Source organism: Tribolium madens, unplaced genomic scaffold (assembly GCF_015345945.1).
Source record: "Tribolium madens isolate multiple individuals breed KSU strain unplaced genomic scaffold, Tmad_KSU_1.1 Scaffold_91;HRSCAF=231;Tcas5.2_LG7, whole genome shotgun sequence".
NCBI classification, from domain to species: Eukaryota; Metazoa; Arthropoda; class Insecta; order Coleoptera; family Tenebrionidae; genus Tribolium; species Tribolium madens.
This window is the reverse complement of record NW_025401063.1, coordinates 18,013,044-18,030,956: the sequence shown is the minus strand read 5'-3', so window position 1 is coordinate 18,030,956 and position 17,913 is coordinate 18,013,044. Positions and strand designations below refer to the sequence as shown.

Below are 17,913 nucleotides of genomic sequence, written 5' to 3'. Positions count from 1 at the left end.
AAATAGAACATTAAATGAGTTAATTACATTTATTTTTACTCCTTTAAAAATTAGAAGATTAGGAGTAAAAAAATGAGAACAAAAAAATAACCAAAACAACCGAATTTTTTATTGATTTATTTAACATCTGATTCAGATTTATTGTCATTATGTGTGTAAAATCACTGTACAGCTACAACATACACAGCCCCACCTGTTTTTAGATCAAGCGCGGCGGCACTTAATCTATAAATACATAGCACCTATCTCTGCTACTACTTATTTTTTTTTATTTAATATTGACTTAAGATAAAAAACCCTTTTCTAATGGCAAACCCACAAATTTACTTCAAATCGGCAAAATCTAAAAAAAATTCATACGCCACTGTTGCTTGCGTCACCCTTAATTACTCAAGTGCTATAATTTAAATAATCAACGGATGTCCGCGTATCCATCTCGAAGAATTAAGTTGATTAATTATTTGGAATGTGTTGGCAAAACTGTCCCACGCTTACAAAATTAACAACCATATTGTAGACGCACGTGTTTGGTATATGGGAGACCTGGCAACAAGGCAGGTCCAAAAAACTTGCTTTTTACTTGTACATCTTTAAAAAATCTCTGGTTTATACTGGCTCAAACTTACTCTATTCGAATTCAGCACAACTAATTGCGTCATAATAATTTATTTATGTTAATAGCCCTGGGAATCGAGATATTTTCATTTAAGGTAGTGAAAATTTTGATGTCACATGTAATTGTGTAAAATAATAGCACAATAAATTATTTCTTTTCAAATGCAAGGTTTTGTGCAAATACATCGTCAAGATAAGGGAGTGATTTATTTATTCATTCATTATTTATAGAAATAACATGAAGTGTAACATTTTTTAATTTAAGTTTTCGTGAAAAATAATATTAAGAATGGTTTTTGAAATTTCATTCCTACTAATGAAAGATTCAGAGAATCATAATATGAGTATTTATGTTGAAACCTTTCTTTTGATCTTGACTTGCTTTTATGAGACATTAAATTCATATGATTAAACAAACACATGCAAATTACGTCATTTAACCTGCTTGTCTGAATATTATCGAATAAATAATTAATTATTTTAAAAAATTTAGATAACAGAAATGGTTTCAACAAACAATGAAACAAATTTTCTCTTATCATTTATTTATCCTTTAAACTACGACCTACGTTTTGATTCATTAATAACTTATTTTAATTAACAGACATGAAGATATCAAGAGAAACGATATTTTATATTTTATCGCCAACCGTCAATAGACCCATGCATTACCATAGCAATTTTCAGAAGTAAACAAATAACACTTTATTGCACTGTACAAATCAAGCATTTTTACCTGTTGCAAATACCTATTTATCAGCTCATAATAGTTTTAGGTAACTGTCAAAAATTGTTTTGTATTTTCTGTTATTTTTATATCTGTTATATTGACATAATAAAATGTGATAACTTACAATTTCTCAATTTTTTGCTCTATCTTTTTATGAATTTGTACCGTTGGTCATAAAATTTTGTATGCAACACGTCAGTAAAGTATCTTTATCAAACTCGCTTGTTACTCGCCTCGCTCGCTCTGCTCATCACCTCAGACTTGTATCATTTTACTGCCTTGGTGTATAAACAACTAATTATTATTATCATTACTTTATAGCTGCCACTATTTTAGTTATAAAATAATAAATAAAAGAAGAAACTAGAGCACAAAAATACGCCAGTGTGCTATGCAACCAACAATTTACCATATTTTAATAATAAAAATGCTTGAATTATTTATGAAATAATAAAAAAAAATACTTTTTTATATTTTGATTATATTTATTACATTATTTTTGTGCCAATTTTGCAAATATTATTATCGTGGATAAATGTTTGACCTTGAGATTGACGTTTGTCGCACAACATAACCTCAAAATAAGAAAGCCATTGAAATGCCCCTCAAAGGCACTACCCCCGTGTGCCTGAAGTGCGAAACCAGCGAATCTCCACTATGGACTAACGCTGAAAATCTGGGGGCAATCTGTTTAGACTGTGTTAACGAAGCTAAGGATAACCTCAAATCGGAACAAGAGGAGGAAAACGATGATAAATCTGAAGATTCCAAATCCATTAAACGTAAACAACGAACTACTCGCTCATATAAAACTAGACTTAATCCTTTTGCCATCCCTAAAATTGGGGCACCGAAGGGTAGAGGCAGAAGAGGCATTTTTAAGAAGACGCCAATTAAAGCACCCTCTGCTGTGGCCACTACAATCACCTCTGAATCAATTTTTTATAAAGTAAGTGATAGTTAGAATTGTACTGTATCAAGGTTTATGCTTTGTTTTAGGGGAGTTACATTCAAGTGGGTGATATTGTTTCAATGCAGGATGAGGATGGTGATATTTTTTATGCTCAAATTAAGGGGTTGTTAACAGATCAGTATTGTGAAAAAAGTGCTGTGATTACGTGGCTTTTGCCTACTCAAGAGAGTCCCCCGCCTGAGGAAGGTTTTGATCCTGCTACTTACATAATAGGTAACGTGTGCGAAAAATTGAGATTTTATTTTATTAGAATTTTAGGTCCAGAAGAAGATGTACCAAGAAAATTGGAATGCATGGAATTTGTGATGCATGCACCCTCTGATTATTACAAATCGAAAAATACGCCTTATCCAGCAGTACATGCTCCTGCACAACCTGGGTATATATGGACGTCATTGGAGTCTATTAGAAGATTATGTGGAAAGCCATTTTAAAATAATTGAGAAACAACTTTATACTGTATTACGTATTATTTTCAGTGTATTTATTTACTTTTTTTCAGTGTATTTTGTCGCTTTTTATATAATTATTGTATTAAAACAATCACTTTCGTTTTCTTTTATCGTTAAAATAAATTACTTACACTGTATTTGACAAACCTTTTTCCCTGTTAGTCGCATGATAGGAAAGGAACTTCAATGGGACGTATGTGAAACAAAAATTTGAAACACCATACCAAAAAAAGTTAAAAGTAAAGAACTGGATATGAAATGTTTTTCTAGTAAAAATTTTACTTCTGAATTTTTGGGATGCAAAATTTTCGTCGTGATTTTAGTAACCACCAATAACTTCGGAACTATACAGGGTGTGTCAGAACTCGAGCTCCAGAGAAAAATTTCAAGTAAGATAAGACACCAAGAACATGGAAAAAATGTTTAAAAAATTCTATCTCAAAAAATTTTAACATTTATTTTTTGACATTTGACATTTTTTATGTCTATTTAATAATACTGATGTATTGTATATTGTAAATGTTCTTTATAATTATTTAGTAAAGGTACAAAATTTTTGCCAATAAAAGTCACAAATAACATTAAACAGAATTACAATTTAGGATACAGCTTCCTTGTTTCTTCTTATATTAGCCTGTGGAAAAGAAACTTAGAAAATTATTTTTCCAACAGAAATAAAAGTGCAAAATTTAAACTTGGAAATTTTTATGGATAGAATTTTTTTAACATTTTTTCCATATTTCTGGTATCTTACATTACATGACATTTTTCTCTGGGGCGAGAGTTCTGGCGCACCTGTGCATAGGTCATAGCCCATTATTATTACCGAAAAATTTTCTGATACAGTGGAACTCCTCTATAATGAGTCCCGGATATAACGAAAAATCGGCTATAACGAGTAAATTGTCTGGTTCCTTGCCGATTTGTATCCTACTCTTGTTAAATTCTCTCTCTATAGCTAGTATTCTTCTGGAATTGAGGTGGATATACAGGCTGATGAAAAGGCGCCCACGATTGAAACAGGCGCGTCCTTTTTTATTGAAACATTGTGACCATCATTCCAAAATTCTTTTCAAAATTTAAACAGTTTGTCTAACAGCACAAAGCGGCAATATTGCACAAATTTCTTTTACTAAAAAACAATTTCATTCAGGTATTTTTCGTATCTAGGAAACCTTTTTGATTTTAATCGTTCAAGTTTCACAGAACAAACAACATTGAAAATTGATTTTTTTTTGTTGCTACCGTTTCCAATAATTGAATATTACTTGGACATTTTCTGTATCCTAGGATATTTGCAATGTTGCAACATTGATAAATTTTCTTTGGAGCCAAGAAATGGTATCCAAAGATCTTCAATAAAGTTTATTTCAATAGACTTTTTACACATTTTTTTAAGAACACCGTTAACAGTATCAAAATCTAGACTTTAACAATGAAATTATTTTAAAACTGTTAATTATATAGATTTCTCTTTTCTAAAAAGGTAAGTCTATATCTTACTGATAAGAGCACAAATCTAATTTTGGTCTTCGAATTCGTCTTTAATAAAAGATCACTTATAACGTGTGGGTTAACACGGTCGCCTTTTTTTCATCATACTGTATTTTGTCCAAGATCAAAGATCGGTAATGGCGAAAAATTCTGAGAAATTTCCGAAACAGATCGGTTATCACGAGAGTTCCTAGAAGAAATAAAAATCGTGCGAGTCTCTATTACGTATTGTATACTAGAATTTTTTTGGAAATGTGTTTTGCCTGCTAATGGTTTTATTTTTCTTACTTTCTCAGTCTTGAATAACTTTTTAAGCAGAGAACACTTCATTTTTCTGTATCAATACGTCGTCCTCAAAAAGAAAAACATTTTCTATCAAAGAAAAAATATCAATAATGAAAGAGTTCGAAAGTGGTAAAAAACAAGTTGTAATGTGCAAAGAGAAAAATTTAGTCAGTTCTACATTATCAACAATTTTAAAAAAACAAGGACAAGGAGTTCAACTGGTTAATTTTCGTCAAAAGTGAAGAAAATGCTAAATTAGATAAAGCCTTTTTTAAAAGTGAATCGCGAATCCAATGTGCCCATAAATGGGGCCATGTTAAAAGAAGAAGCAGAACAACTTGCAGAAAAAAGTAGGGATTTTTTAGAGATGATTTTTTTTGTTATTGGATGTTTCCACCTAACCACAATGTCTTTTTCAATAGCCTTGTAGAACTGAAAAGCGCAATTGGTAAGATAAAAATGCTTCATTACGAAAAACAACTTAAGTATTGTTTTAAAGTTCTTTAATATTCGTATTTAAGAAATAATTTGCATAGTAGGTACATGTGTAAAAACTTTTATTATCCATGACTGTTTATAGCAAAAATCGGTTATAAGGAGCAAATACAATGGCCCCTTGAGGGGTTCTACTGTACCAAAACTTATCGTCGATAACTTCTAAACAACCTGAAATATTTCTGTCGACGTCAATCGGATTTTTGATCGATAATTTTGTTGTAATTGATAGTTTCCAATAAATGTTTATCGACCCCGGGGTCACTACGCGGAGTTTATCAAAATTTATAAAACTCCATAAAGCAATGCCATCTTTTGTTTTTTTAAAGGTGATTTATGCAGAATAGCAAAGTGTCTTTATGCCGACAATCCTAATAGTTGTCGTGATCGCCACTTGAAAAAAATCAAAAGTCAGATTATTTTATTTTACCATTCGAAAAACCCTTTTTTTCAACTTTTTAAAATAAAGAAATATTACTAGAACATTTTTTGGCATTCATCCATTCTGGATGATTCTTGGGGAATTGAAAAATCGAAGAAAACCTCCAAAATAACGCAATATCTAAATGGGCAACTAATCGTAGAGCATTTTAACCGGTCGCATTGTTTTCGACATTTTTACAATTTCAGTTAATAGTAGATTATGTTATTAGGAGTAAAAGTGATTGTTTATGTGGCGAAGCTGAACGTTCATTTTGCCGAACGGAGTGAGGCAAATGGATTCAGCTGAGCCACATAAACTCACTTTTACTCCAAATAACATATACTATTTTATCTGCAAACGATTCAAAAGGAACGAAAAGAGCAACACACCAATAATCAAGTAAATCACCTCAATAATCAGGACGCTTTGCAATAAAATCATAACAAACGTCACGCGTCAGTTTCGCAATTTGTGTTGAGATTTCGAAAGTGTTGATTGATTTAACTGGTGAATAACTGGTGTAGTTAATAGTGCAAAATGTCGAATGCTGATAATATACCTTGTACCTCTGCAGAAAATGCTGAAAAAGCGAAAGGGACAAGAAAGAGACAACAGTGGTAAATGTCAAAGTAAGTGTCAAGTAAAAGTGAAAACGCCTAGGCGTAAAAACAGTGTTTTTACTCCATGTCTGAAAAGTAAAACTTTTACCTGTGTCATTTAGTCATAAAAGTGGTCACTTTTGTGACGTTTGCAGATAAAGAAAATTTTTCATACTCAAACAACGAAAGTTTTTTATGCATTTTTGATAGTCGTTTAAGAGACCCTTATGAATGCAAAAAATATTGTTTAGTCTAATTATAATTTTTAATTTCAAGCGGTGTTTGGAAATAATTTATAATGCATTGTTTTTAAACAATCTAACATTACCATTGTAACTTCTAGTGATAGATAGAATGTTGTAAAAAAGCCGCTTTAATTCTTCAATAAAATATATTTTATGACACAAAAATGACGATATGGTTATTCAAGTACCCAAATTCCGTCTATGTAGAACGTTATCCTATACCTCCATTAGATCATCAAAAAAATGTTTTTTCTAATTGTGTTGACTGTTGACACATTTGTTTTTCCTATTTTTGGATTTCTTAAAAATATGTAATAATTTTGTTCTGAGGCGCTCGCATATTTGTTCAATACTTCTACCATATCATATTTTTTTATTTTTTAAAATTTTATCTATTTTTCCATCTATTTTACAGTTCATAAAACTCTTATTGATTATTATTTACACATTTGGAGTGAAATAGTTTTTCCATGGCCAACTATATTATCAAACAAAATATGTATTTCATTTTCAAAGTATAATTATAAAAGAATATTTTGTTACAAATATATTGTATTTTTTAGATCAGAAGAAAATAAGCTCTTCAAAATTGCTGTAGCCGTCTATGATTTCCATTTAAAAAAAATACAAGTTTATTTTATTACGGCTAAACCAATAAGTAAAAAAATGTTAACTACATTATTAAATTCCTCGTAAAAAAGTGCCTGTATAAATAATGTCTTTATTTCAAATCCGTATCTTTTATAATGACGAAGATATGATTTTTTTTAGATTTCGCCAAAATGTCAACTTTAGTCTGTAAGTCGAAAACAAAAGACGATAGCGGGATGCGGTCTTAACCAATATTATTTTCTCAAAAAATGTGCCCCAGAATGTATCACTCGTTTTTGGATAAACATCTTAGTTTCGGAGATTCCTTATTCGGACATCCAAAATGCAGCACTCTGTACAGTTGGTTGCAATAAAAACGGAAAATAGAATTTTCTTTAGATTGAAACAAGTTTTGCCCTTGTTAATTTAATTGTCATTTTGTCATCTGTCGCATCCAAATAATTTTTTCTGCAATGCCGCACTTAAATGCCGAGAGCATCAAATGCAATTCAAGATAATCAATTAGTTGAGTATTTATGTGAAAACCCAATGAGTAGTGAGTACTACAGATTAACTATCAGTTCTAACTTAACCTTTTAGAATTAAGCCATGTTCAAATAATGGATAAATATAAAAATCTGACATTTTTATGCTTTGAATTTTCCGATTTTTTGGCAACCAAGTGTACGCTGTACGTTACGTGCAAAAACGGGACACCTGTGTATACTATCCAAATTACAAAAACTATGATATAAATATTTATGTTGTGTATGGAATGACAAATTCACCCGCACTTGGTGAATTTCCAAAGAAAAGAAAAAAGTGAATTTTAATACAGAAAATACCGTGCGATCAAATAAAAAATAAATTAGAGTAGGCGTCGATTAAATTCTACAGTTGGCAACACATTGGCTGGGAATCTGGGCTGGAAATTTTTCACACAAACTGAAAGTGAAATGATCATCGACAGTTTTCCTCTTGTACAGCAATAAAAAAAAATTCTATTTCCGTGTTAGAATAAGTCTATTCCAACACCCAAATGATGTCATTTGCATGCTGGAATAAGTCATTCGCGGTAATTTAATTTTAGTGACGGACTTTCTTCACAATTCATTTCCAAATGTGAAAATAAGAATAATTTTTATTTTTTACAGCCGCCTAAAATTATTCCACACATTAATGTCGCCAACCGCAAAATTCTCTAGAAAAAAAAAATCATTTTCATTTTTTAATTTATAAAATGATATAAAGCGGCGAAATAGAAAAAATAGTATAAAGCACTTGTTGCAGAAGATTCTTCAAGCACTCATTTGTTGCTCAACTCGCCGCTTCGCGGCTCGTTTCGGAATTTCAAACTTCTGCAACTTGTACTTTAATATACTATTCTATTCTAAAGTGAACATTATTTCACTCAAAAGGAATAAAACGCAAACTTGTCAAAGTTTCCGTTGACATTTGACTGCAAAAATTAGGATTGCCATCAGAAGAACCGCCTACTCTAATTTATCTTATTTTTTTGATCGCACGGTAGTAATAGTTTAGTAAAACGAGTAACCAAGTTTGCCATCTCTCGACAATAATGTAAACTCTTTCACCGGGCGATTGTTATTATTGATTCAGCAGATTTTTCTTTAGGGTTTGAAGTGGAGCACAGATTCTTGGTTTGTCACAATGCAGGAGCAATTATTGGTATTTAATTTTATAAGAATGTGAATAGTGTTCGGTGGAGGATGGGGTTGTAGAAGGTAAAACAGTGTAGTCAGCCATTGATGTATCAGGTAAGGGGGTGTGCTCGTTTTGGGCGCGCGCCGGGTGGTGCACTGCACTAGCGCAGAGTGCGCGGTCCTCCGGTTATCGAACGGTGGTCCAGTCCGCGCCCGGCCTCGCTGTGGCAATGACCTCGTCGAAGACGCTCTCTTTGCCGCTACAATGACCAGCTGCCGCGTCGCGCTCCTCTGCGTGCTGCTCGCGCTGGACGCCGCGGCGCTCGCCGATGACGACCTCCAGGAGGACAACGTGACGACGACCCTCGCCGTCCCCACTCTTGAGCCGAAGCACCACGACCCGCTCTTCCCGCGGGACCTCTTCACCGAAGAGGAGCGGCGCAACGGTGCCATCATCCTCCACATCCTCGGCGTCGTCTACATGTTCGTGGCGCTGGCCATCGTCTGCGATGAGTTTTTCGTGCCGGCGCTCGATGTCATCATCGAGAAGCTGGACATCCAGGACGACGTCGCCGGTGCCACCTTCATGGCGGCGGGCGGATCGGCGCCCGAGCTCTTCACTAGCGTCATCGGCGTTTTCGTCTCTTTCGACGACGTCGGCATCGGCACCATCGTCGGCTCGGCCGTCTTCAACATCCTCTTCGTGATCGGGATGTGCGCGATCTTCTCCAAGACCGTGTTGTCCCTCACTTGGTGGCCCCTCTTCAGAGACTGCTTCTTTTACTCGCTTAGTCTCATTACGCTCATCATTTTCTTTAGAGATAACTACATTTACTGGTACGAGGCGCTTGTGCTTTTCTCGTTCTACATCCTATATGTCAGCTTTATGAAGTGGAACCAGCCCATGGAAAGGCTAGTCAAAAAACTCATCTACAAGAACAAGGTGACGAGGGTCAGGAGCACCGACCAGCTTATGCCTACGGTACGTCAAGGCCCTGCAAATATTTGCCCGCAAACCCTTTGGCGCAATGTCGAGACATCAAGGACGTTTCGTAAAAGGGATTGTTTCCTAACTAACAACACTCTACTCATCAAACGCATTCTCTAAGACTAACTAACGCTTATGCTTGTTTTCTTAATTAAACATTTTATTGACGATACAACGATATGCAAGCGTGCCCAAAAAACAACAAAAAATTTTATTAATGCGTTTGACGGCAAATCGACATCTAAAACCGGGGAAAACATAGTGCGGGTTTGCTGATCGATATTTAGAAAAAACATTGGATTGTCTGGAAACTATTTCTGTTGAAAAGTTGGAAAAGCACAAAAACAAGTATAAAAATTATTTTACTGTCGTTAAATTAATAGTATGTAGGTAATTTTTAAAGTTATGGTGTTATTGAATAAAGTATTTTAGCAATTTACGTTGAACTATGTAGTTATAAAACTAAAATCATTACGACTAGTGAAAGATAAATTATAAAGATTTTATTTTTTTATTTTTCTTATCTTTAACAATTTTACAAGGTGTTTATAAAAGAATCTACATCTTGAAGAAACATACAGGGTGATGACAACTAAACTTACTTCTTTTTTTCAAAAAGTAAATATTTAAGTAATAATATTCATTCTTGGCTTTCTTAATAAATGTATCAAAATTTTTTAGCACATCCGGTGTTGCCAGAAATGCTACCAAATTTAGTTTTTCAAATAGAACACCTATGTTTTTTTCCTCGAAACAATAATAATTGGCATGAAAAATACGGTAAACCACTATTTATTACATTTTTCGTAACACAATGCAATCAGCAAATATTTTAAATCTTAGAATTCTATAAGGAAATTGGTCGCGTAACCTGATTTTTAATTTTAAAGGAAAGGTGTGAATAAAAAAATGTTTGGATACAGTTTAATTGTTGGTTTGGCAAATCTAATTTGTCAGTTTTTCTCTTATGGAAACTCTTGGATTTTCTTCGACTGATAACAGAACATTCAGATTTCTCTTTTCTTGTTCTTCACAAAGAACCATAGGTTTTTTAGTTTTAAGAAGCGAACCTATTCGTCTCAGTTGTTTTTCAATTCGACTAAGTTTCCAAGAATTTGAGTGAACTATATTTGAGTATTTTTCTCTATACTGTCTTTCAGCCGCTCTATTTTTATTGCACTTAAAAAACACTTCAAGCTGATCTACCAATTCGTCGTAATTAATATCATCCATTATTAAAGATCTCAATAAGATTTATTAACAAATTAGGTTTTGTAAAACTGACAATTAAACGGTATTCAAGCATATTACTTTTTGCATAAATACCTTGACAAAATTTACAATACAATATACATAATATAATACTACATTGCAAAATTTACAATAAAATACAAAACTTTAAATTGTTTTCTGAGTGCATTATGTACAGTAAAATTTAATAAATAGTGGTTTACCGTATTTTTAATGCCAATTATTATTGTTTCGAGCAAAAAAACATAGGTGTTCCATTTGAAAAACTAAATTTGGTAGCATTTCCGGCTACACCGGATTTGCTAACCGGATTTGATGCATTTACTAAGAAAACGAAGAATGAATAGTATTATTTGAAAAATTAGTTTTTGAAGAAAAAAGTATGTTTAGGTGTTATCGACCGGTGTGACTTGGACCGAACACCCTGTATATCTTGAATAATAACATCAACATCTGTCAGTTACCAGTCAAATTCATCTATTTTTGAACACCTGTCTTGCGCTAAATATTGATTAATACCAATTTTTTCTGGGATCAATTAAGTGATAGATTTTCTGGGATCATTACAATCTTCAACCTACTCTGTGTGTTACATTAATAAACGTTTTTAAAATTCATTAAATAATACAATCTATGCAAGATATGTTATAAATAAATGATGAAGTTGATCCATTCACTTTTAGTTCGTCGATGATTTTGAAATTTGTTATATGGGCCTAGATGTTGATTTTTTAAACAACTTTTCTTAATAACTTCTTGTCGCATTTGCCACACAAAAGGCAGAAAGTTATTTTTTTCGAAAGTTTCCAAGGCAAACTTGAACTTTCAAAACTAAAATAATGTTAGAAATTAGTCTTTAACCAACCAGGGCTGAACCCCAAAAAACAAAAATTTTAATCAAACTTTTTTGTCTTTTTCAAGAGTCGTTTCACCTATCCGGGGACACCCTGTATGTACATATTATCGGACAAAAGTAAAGCAACTATTAAAAAAAATCTTTGTATAGTTATCTTTATAGTTCCTTCTATTATCTGACGAAATGTATTTCTTTTTGCTTTGGTATTATAAGTAAAATGTAAAAACAATATTTTTATTGGCATCGGTTATCATTCAGGTTTTCAAGTGTTTTACTTATTGAAACATAGCAAAATTATATGCGATAAAAGTAAAGCAACTTTTACAAAAAAAAATTACTTAACAACAAAAACGAATTTAACAAGATTATGAATTAGTAATTAATCGGATAACCATTATTTGCTATCACTTTTTGACATCGACGCGGCATGGATGAAATAAATTTTGTGTTTTAGCCATTGGTAGATTCGTCCAAACTTCGTTAATTTTATCAATCAACGATTGCTTGTTAGGGAAGTTCGTGGTACGAATACCACGTTCAACCTCTTCCCAAAGGTTCTCGATGGAATTGAGGTCAGGTGATTGTGCTGGCCACTGCAGAACCTGGACATCATTCTCCTGAAACCAGTCCTGAACAAGGCGAGACTTGTGTTTCGGATCGGATCGGTTGGTATACCGAGACATACTCCAAAATATCATGTTGTCTTATGCTGAGTGGGAAATGCCTCCGCGCTTCGTGTTTCAACAAGATAATGATCCGTCAATGAAGTATAGTGGGCCTACTCCGGGGGTCAGTGAAGTTAGCACCTCCATTTAATCATTTTTAAATATAAATAATACCATAATTTTGCACATATTTTGCACAATTTTGCACACTAAGTTTCGAATTTTGCACACCTATGATCCTTTTTGCAAAGGTTTTTTTTAATGATAGGTAATTACTTGTAAAGTAATAAATAAAGTAAAAATAAAATTGAGAAGAAGTTTATTATATCTCCAGTCATTGTAAGAGTAAAGTTTCATGAAAATAGTGCAATACCCCGAATTCCGTATAAGATTGTGCTACGGTTTTTAATTGGTAATAAGACGAACTGTGCAAAACTAAGTAAAAGATGTGCAAAATTGTGCAAAATTAAATGATTTCATTGGTATAAAAATTATGCGTTTACGCTAAATTGGGGGTGCTGAAAATTTTTTTTTAATTAGTAATTACTCGTAAAGTAAGGGTGTGCAAAATTTAATAAAAAGTGTGCAAAATTGTGCAAAATCCAATAATACAATTGACATAAAATTTTTAAACATATATTGAAGTGGGGGTGTCACCGTCAAGTTAGCACCCCCAATATAATTTCAATCATAGGATCCCTATCATAGGTGTGCAAAATTCGAAACTTAGTGTGCAAAATTGTGCAAAATGTGTGCAAAATTATGGTATTATTTATATTTAAAAATTCTTAAGTGGGGGTGCTAACTTCACTGACCCCTACTCCGGTCCACGAAAAACAACCCCATAAAAATACACTTCCTCGTCCGTGTTTTATTGTTGGTGTAACGTACGTTGGATGAAATCTGGTGTTAACTGGACGCCTTACACGCCTCATCTCATCAGAATTAAAAATTTTATATCGTGTAACTGTCCAGTTCAAATGTCGTCGTGCAAATGCAAGAGCCTGGCAAGACGATTTCTTTCTGAAACCAATGGTTTCTTAGCTGGACGTCTACTGTACAGTTTTGCTTCAACTAATCTTCGTTGAACTGTTCGTGAGCTAACTTCTAGTTCAGGAATTTCACTAATTATTCTTGGTGCTGATAGTCATGGATCTCTTTGAGAAATTCTTTTAATTCTCCTACCCTTCCATATTGCAGTTTTTCTAGACCTTCCTGTTTTAGGCATTTTTTCTACATGTACTCTTACATTATAACGCGAAATTATTTTGGACACACTATACAAGGTGATGAAAAAAAGACTCCCACGATTGAAACAGGCGCGTCCTTTTTTATTGAAACATTGTGACCATCATTCCAAAAATAGTTTAAATAGATTCTTTTTAAAATTTAAACAGTTTGTCTAACAGCACAAAGCGGCAATATTGTACAAATTTCTTTTACTAAAAAATTATTTCACTCAGGTATTTTTCGTATCTAGGAAACCTTTTTGACTTTAATCGTTCAAATTTCACAGAACAAACAACATTGAAAATTGATTTTTTTTGTTGCTACAGTTTCCAATAATTGCATATTACTTGGACATTTTCTGTATCCTAGGATATTTGCAATGTTGCAACATTGATAAATTTTCTTTGGAGCCAAGAAATGGTATCCAAACATCTTTAATAAAGTTTATTTCAATAGACTTTTTACACATTTTTTTTAAGAACACCGTCAACAGTATCAAAATCTAGACTTTAACAATGAAATTATTTTAAAACTGTTAATTATATAGATTTCTCTTTTCTAAAAAGGAAAGTCTATATCTTACTGATAAGAGCACAAATCTAATTTTGGTCTTCGAATTCGTCTTTAATAAAAGATCACTTATAACGTGTGGGTTAACACGGGCGCCTTTTTTTCATCATACTGTATATGGGCAAGACAAATAGCCTGGAAATGGTAGTCACACTTTTCCCCTCCAAAAAGGCGTTCACTACCATTTTTTTAGCTCTAAGCATATTGGTTTCCCTTTTGGCATATTTATGTCTTTAAAAAAGTTTGCTTAATTAACCCAAAAATATGCTTTTATAAACTTACCTTAATCGTAGACTCTTTTTCTATGGCAAAGCAAAAAGTTGCTTTATTTTTGTTGCGTTAATAAAGAGTGTTGTTTACATAAATTATTGCAAACTAACTTATTTAACATTTGAAAATAATCTCGGTTTGTTTATGACACAAGCCCACTGTGAGGTTTTAATCTAATAGGTTTGGAATTCTGGGATTACTGTTTGGATTTCAAGTTCTTATAATATTTAATTTTACCATAAAAGTTGCTTTACTTTTGTCCGATAGTGTATAGTATGTACAAGGCAACGCAGAAACAGTACTGGATTTGACTTGTCCAACACCAATGACAGTGAAGGCCATAACGACCGAAGGAGTTGTTTGAGACCTGGCGAAGGATGGCTTTATCCTCCCACAGTCGTTATGGCCCTTTACGGTACGTGGCACGCACTTTTTTCGTCATATTAAATTACATTAAAAAAATTGACAAATTTTGAAAATGTCAATATTTGAAGGTTAGAACGGTCAAAGCCACGGTAGAACTGTCAAAAAGCTGGGCGTTAAAACCTCTTACAAGTCCTGTAGTATAGATACTAGGGTGATATTGACAGCTTAAATAATTAAATAATAAATTATTGTTGAATGCACAGGTTGAATGTTAGTTATTTATACCATAATAACATGGAACGAGGTTAAAGTAAATAAGATAGGTAATCATTTTTTGTATTCACAACGAAACCAGAGAAAATTATCATTTATACATTCCTACGAGTGATAATGAGTCTGAATTTTTTTTTGAAACAACAAACATTAAAGCTCAAGGATCAAAGATAATGCGGATATTATTATACTTGGTTTTAATTAATTAAACATACATATTTAGTAATCGAATTTCTATTTTTGGCAAATTTCATATAGACTTTACTCCAGGTTTAATTTGGATATCGCGTTGCATATAAACGTGCAGCCTGGAAAGCCTTTTTTAAACATTCTCCATAAATTTTGTGTGGTTTATTCTAGTAAATAGGGATTTAATATGAAGACTAACCATTTATTTTTAACGTTTCGATAATGACCGTTATCATTATCAGGCTTGCATATTAGAAATTTTAGGTTTGTGGTTATAATACGTAACGACATGGGGGCGGTTTTGGTTTTGCCACTTTGATTAAATATAACCTCAGACCTCTATTTAAACCAATTTTACATTTTCAAGATTTAGGAATTTTTAAACATTATATCAAAGAACCAACATTCCATTAAGAAGGTGGTGGTTTAATTTATTAAAACCAAATATTTTGATATCCATGTCATCTGTGGTTGCTTTGAAAACATTTTCAGGCTCGTTATTACTCCCCTGTATTAAGAGCACCAGAAATATCTTTTTTTTATTTTTGGAAAACATCAGTACAATATTTTATTATTACTCATATTTAGATTTTTAGGTTCTTCAACTTGCTCGAAAATGAATTACGATTTCCTATTATTTCCCAAAATAGTCATTCCTTCTACCTCCACAAAATAATTTCACGTGTCTGCTTATAATAGATGAGTGATGATATTGCACGTGAGACCGCTTCATAAATTATTTAGTTCGGAAGTTGTGCCGACTTTTACTCTTTGCTCGATGTTTGCGCCCAATTTCCCAATCTGAAAATTTCGCTGGCTTCGCTTATCCCCCCGACCTACATAAAAATGTTGTAGCGACGAATTATGGGGAGTCTTTTTAATATCAGCGATAAGCCGGTCTCGAGAAAATTTTCGATAGTTGAGCTGCCACACATTGTCGTCCGGGAAACCCGGGAGAATTACGCAATTTTACCAATCGATAATTTTAATAATTGAAGCGAAAATTGTCAGTATTGCAGTTTTGGAATTGGGTACCCAAATTTTTCAATCGGAATTAATAACAGAATTATCTGGAATTATTAAAATTGTTTTCGACTTGCTGGGTTTTTTGGACATATTGCCATTGTAGTAAATAGTAAATAGTAATACTTATAATACAGAATGGTTATAAATGATTTTCATCTAGCCAGCTTTGGAATTTTTTTGCATGTAACTTTATTTTTGCCGCTCTACTTTTTTTTGAAAGCTCTAGTGCTGTCATTAGTGTCACTTATTAATTAATAATAAATAGTTGTTAATTAAACTTTTATTGTTTCAACTAATTTTCAACAATTGATAATAATGTATACTTTGGAAGAAAACAAGTTTATAATTGAAGCCTATTTTCGAAGTGGACGCTTAGTAAACGGCGAGTTTTTAATTTTGAGTTAAAACAAGTAGGTACCCCTATTTTCGTAAAGCGGCATTTTTTGTTTTACATGGAAATTTTACAGCTGGCTAGATGAAAATCATTTATAACCACTTTGTATTATTTTAGGAAGACAATAAAAGACAATAAAAATAAGTATATGAATTTTTTTGGTAGAAAGAAGGTATTAATTTTGTCATAACTTATTCAAAAATTAGAATAATTTTTGAAACAAACTAATGTTTGTGGTAAAGAATGTTTTAAAGTACAAAATTACATTGAATTGTTTTTTTAAGTAATTCTTTATGGGAATTAATTTGGAACTGCGGGAATAAATTTCCAATTGTAAGAATTAGTTTGTAAATATACAGTAAGTCCTCGGATTGACTTTACAAGAGAAAAATTATTTTTATCTTTGATTTTACGCCAAAACTGCAAAGGAAAAACATTTTTTGCTTTACCTGAAACTATCAAATCTGTAATTAAAACTTCATTATTCTAACACAGTAGAAAGATTTTTTTCTCTTGATTTTGGACTATAACATTGGCGGTTTTATTTATTTAACAACTATATGTCACTTTGACAATTAATTTATTAATTAAATAATGATAGTTCTTGTTAAAAATGACTTTGGTTTTTTTTCTTAAAGCTGTTTCTTTGAGTTGCTATTTATCAAAATTATGTTTTTCCCACACTTTTGTTATTTAACCAGCGAAAACTCATGTCAAAGTGACATTATTGTCAAAAAATTAAAACCAAAATCAAGAGAAAAATAAACTTTTCTTTCTACTGTTGGAATAATACAGGAAAAAAATGAAAAAAAAATTCTATCAAAAAATTTTGACATATGACATTTTTTATGTCTATTTAATGATACTGATGATCTTGTATATGTTTCTTAGACAATTATTTAGTAAAGGTATATAAAACATTGCACAGAGTTACAATTTAGAACACAGCTTCCTTGTTTGCACTTCTAATACCCTATAGCAAAAAAACTTGTAAAATTATTTTCCCAACAGAAATAAATAGAGTCAAAGTGCAAACTTTAAACCCTCATAACTTCGAAATTTTTATAGATAATTTTTTTTTCCCATTTTTTCCATTTTCCTGTATCTTACCTTATATGGCATTTTTCTCTGGGGCGTGAGTTCTGGTGCATCCTGTATAGTTTTAATTACAGATTTGCTAGTTTCAGGTAAAGCAAAAAAGGTTTTTCCTTTGCAGTTTTGGCGTAAAAAAAGATAAAAAATTTTCCCTCTTGTAAACTCAATCCGGG

General features: G+C 32.3%; 2 protein-coding genes across 7 annotated transcripts in view; both read left to right on the top strand.

The window, feature by feature from the left end:
• Positions 1-1,889: 1,889 nt before the first annotated feature.
• LOC123011208 (GATA zinc finger domain-containing protein 1) lies at positions 1,890-2,907 on the top strand. The gene is made up of 3 exons (XM_044408556.1): positions 1,890-2,294; positions 2,345-2,531; positions 2,577-2,907. Exons 1-3 carry the CDS (start codon positions 1,944-1,946, stop codon positions 2,750-2,752), a joined length of 714 nt encoding a protein of 237 aa, XP_044264491.1. The 5' UTR covers positions 1,890-1,943; the 3' UTR covers positions 2,753-2,907.
• Positions 2,908-8,752: 5,845 nt separating this feature from the next.
• LOC123012174 (sodium/potassium/calcium exchanger Nckx30C) overlaps positions 8,753-17,913 on the top strand; it is an 80,103-nt gene continuing 70,942 nt past the window's right edge. For all 6 annotated transcript variants that reach the window (XM_044410018.1, XM_044410017.1, XM_044410016.1 and 3 more), the window contains exon 1: positions 8,753-9,549. In XM_044410018.1, the coding sequence (XP_044265953.1) occupies positions 8,833-9,549 (717 nt within the window). In that variant the 5' untranslated portion in view covers positions 8,753-8,832. The remainder of the gene's footprint in view (positions 9,550-17,913) is intronic.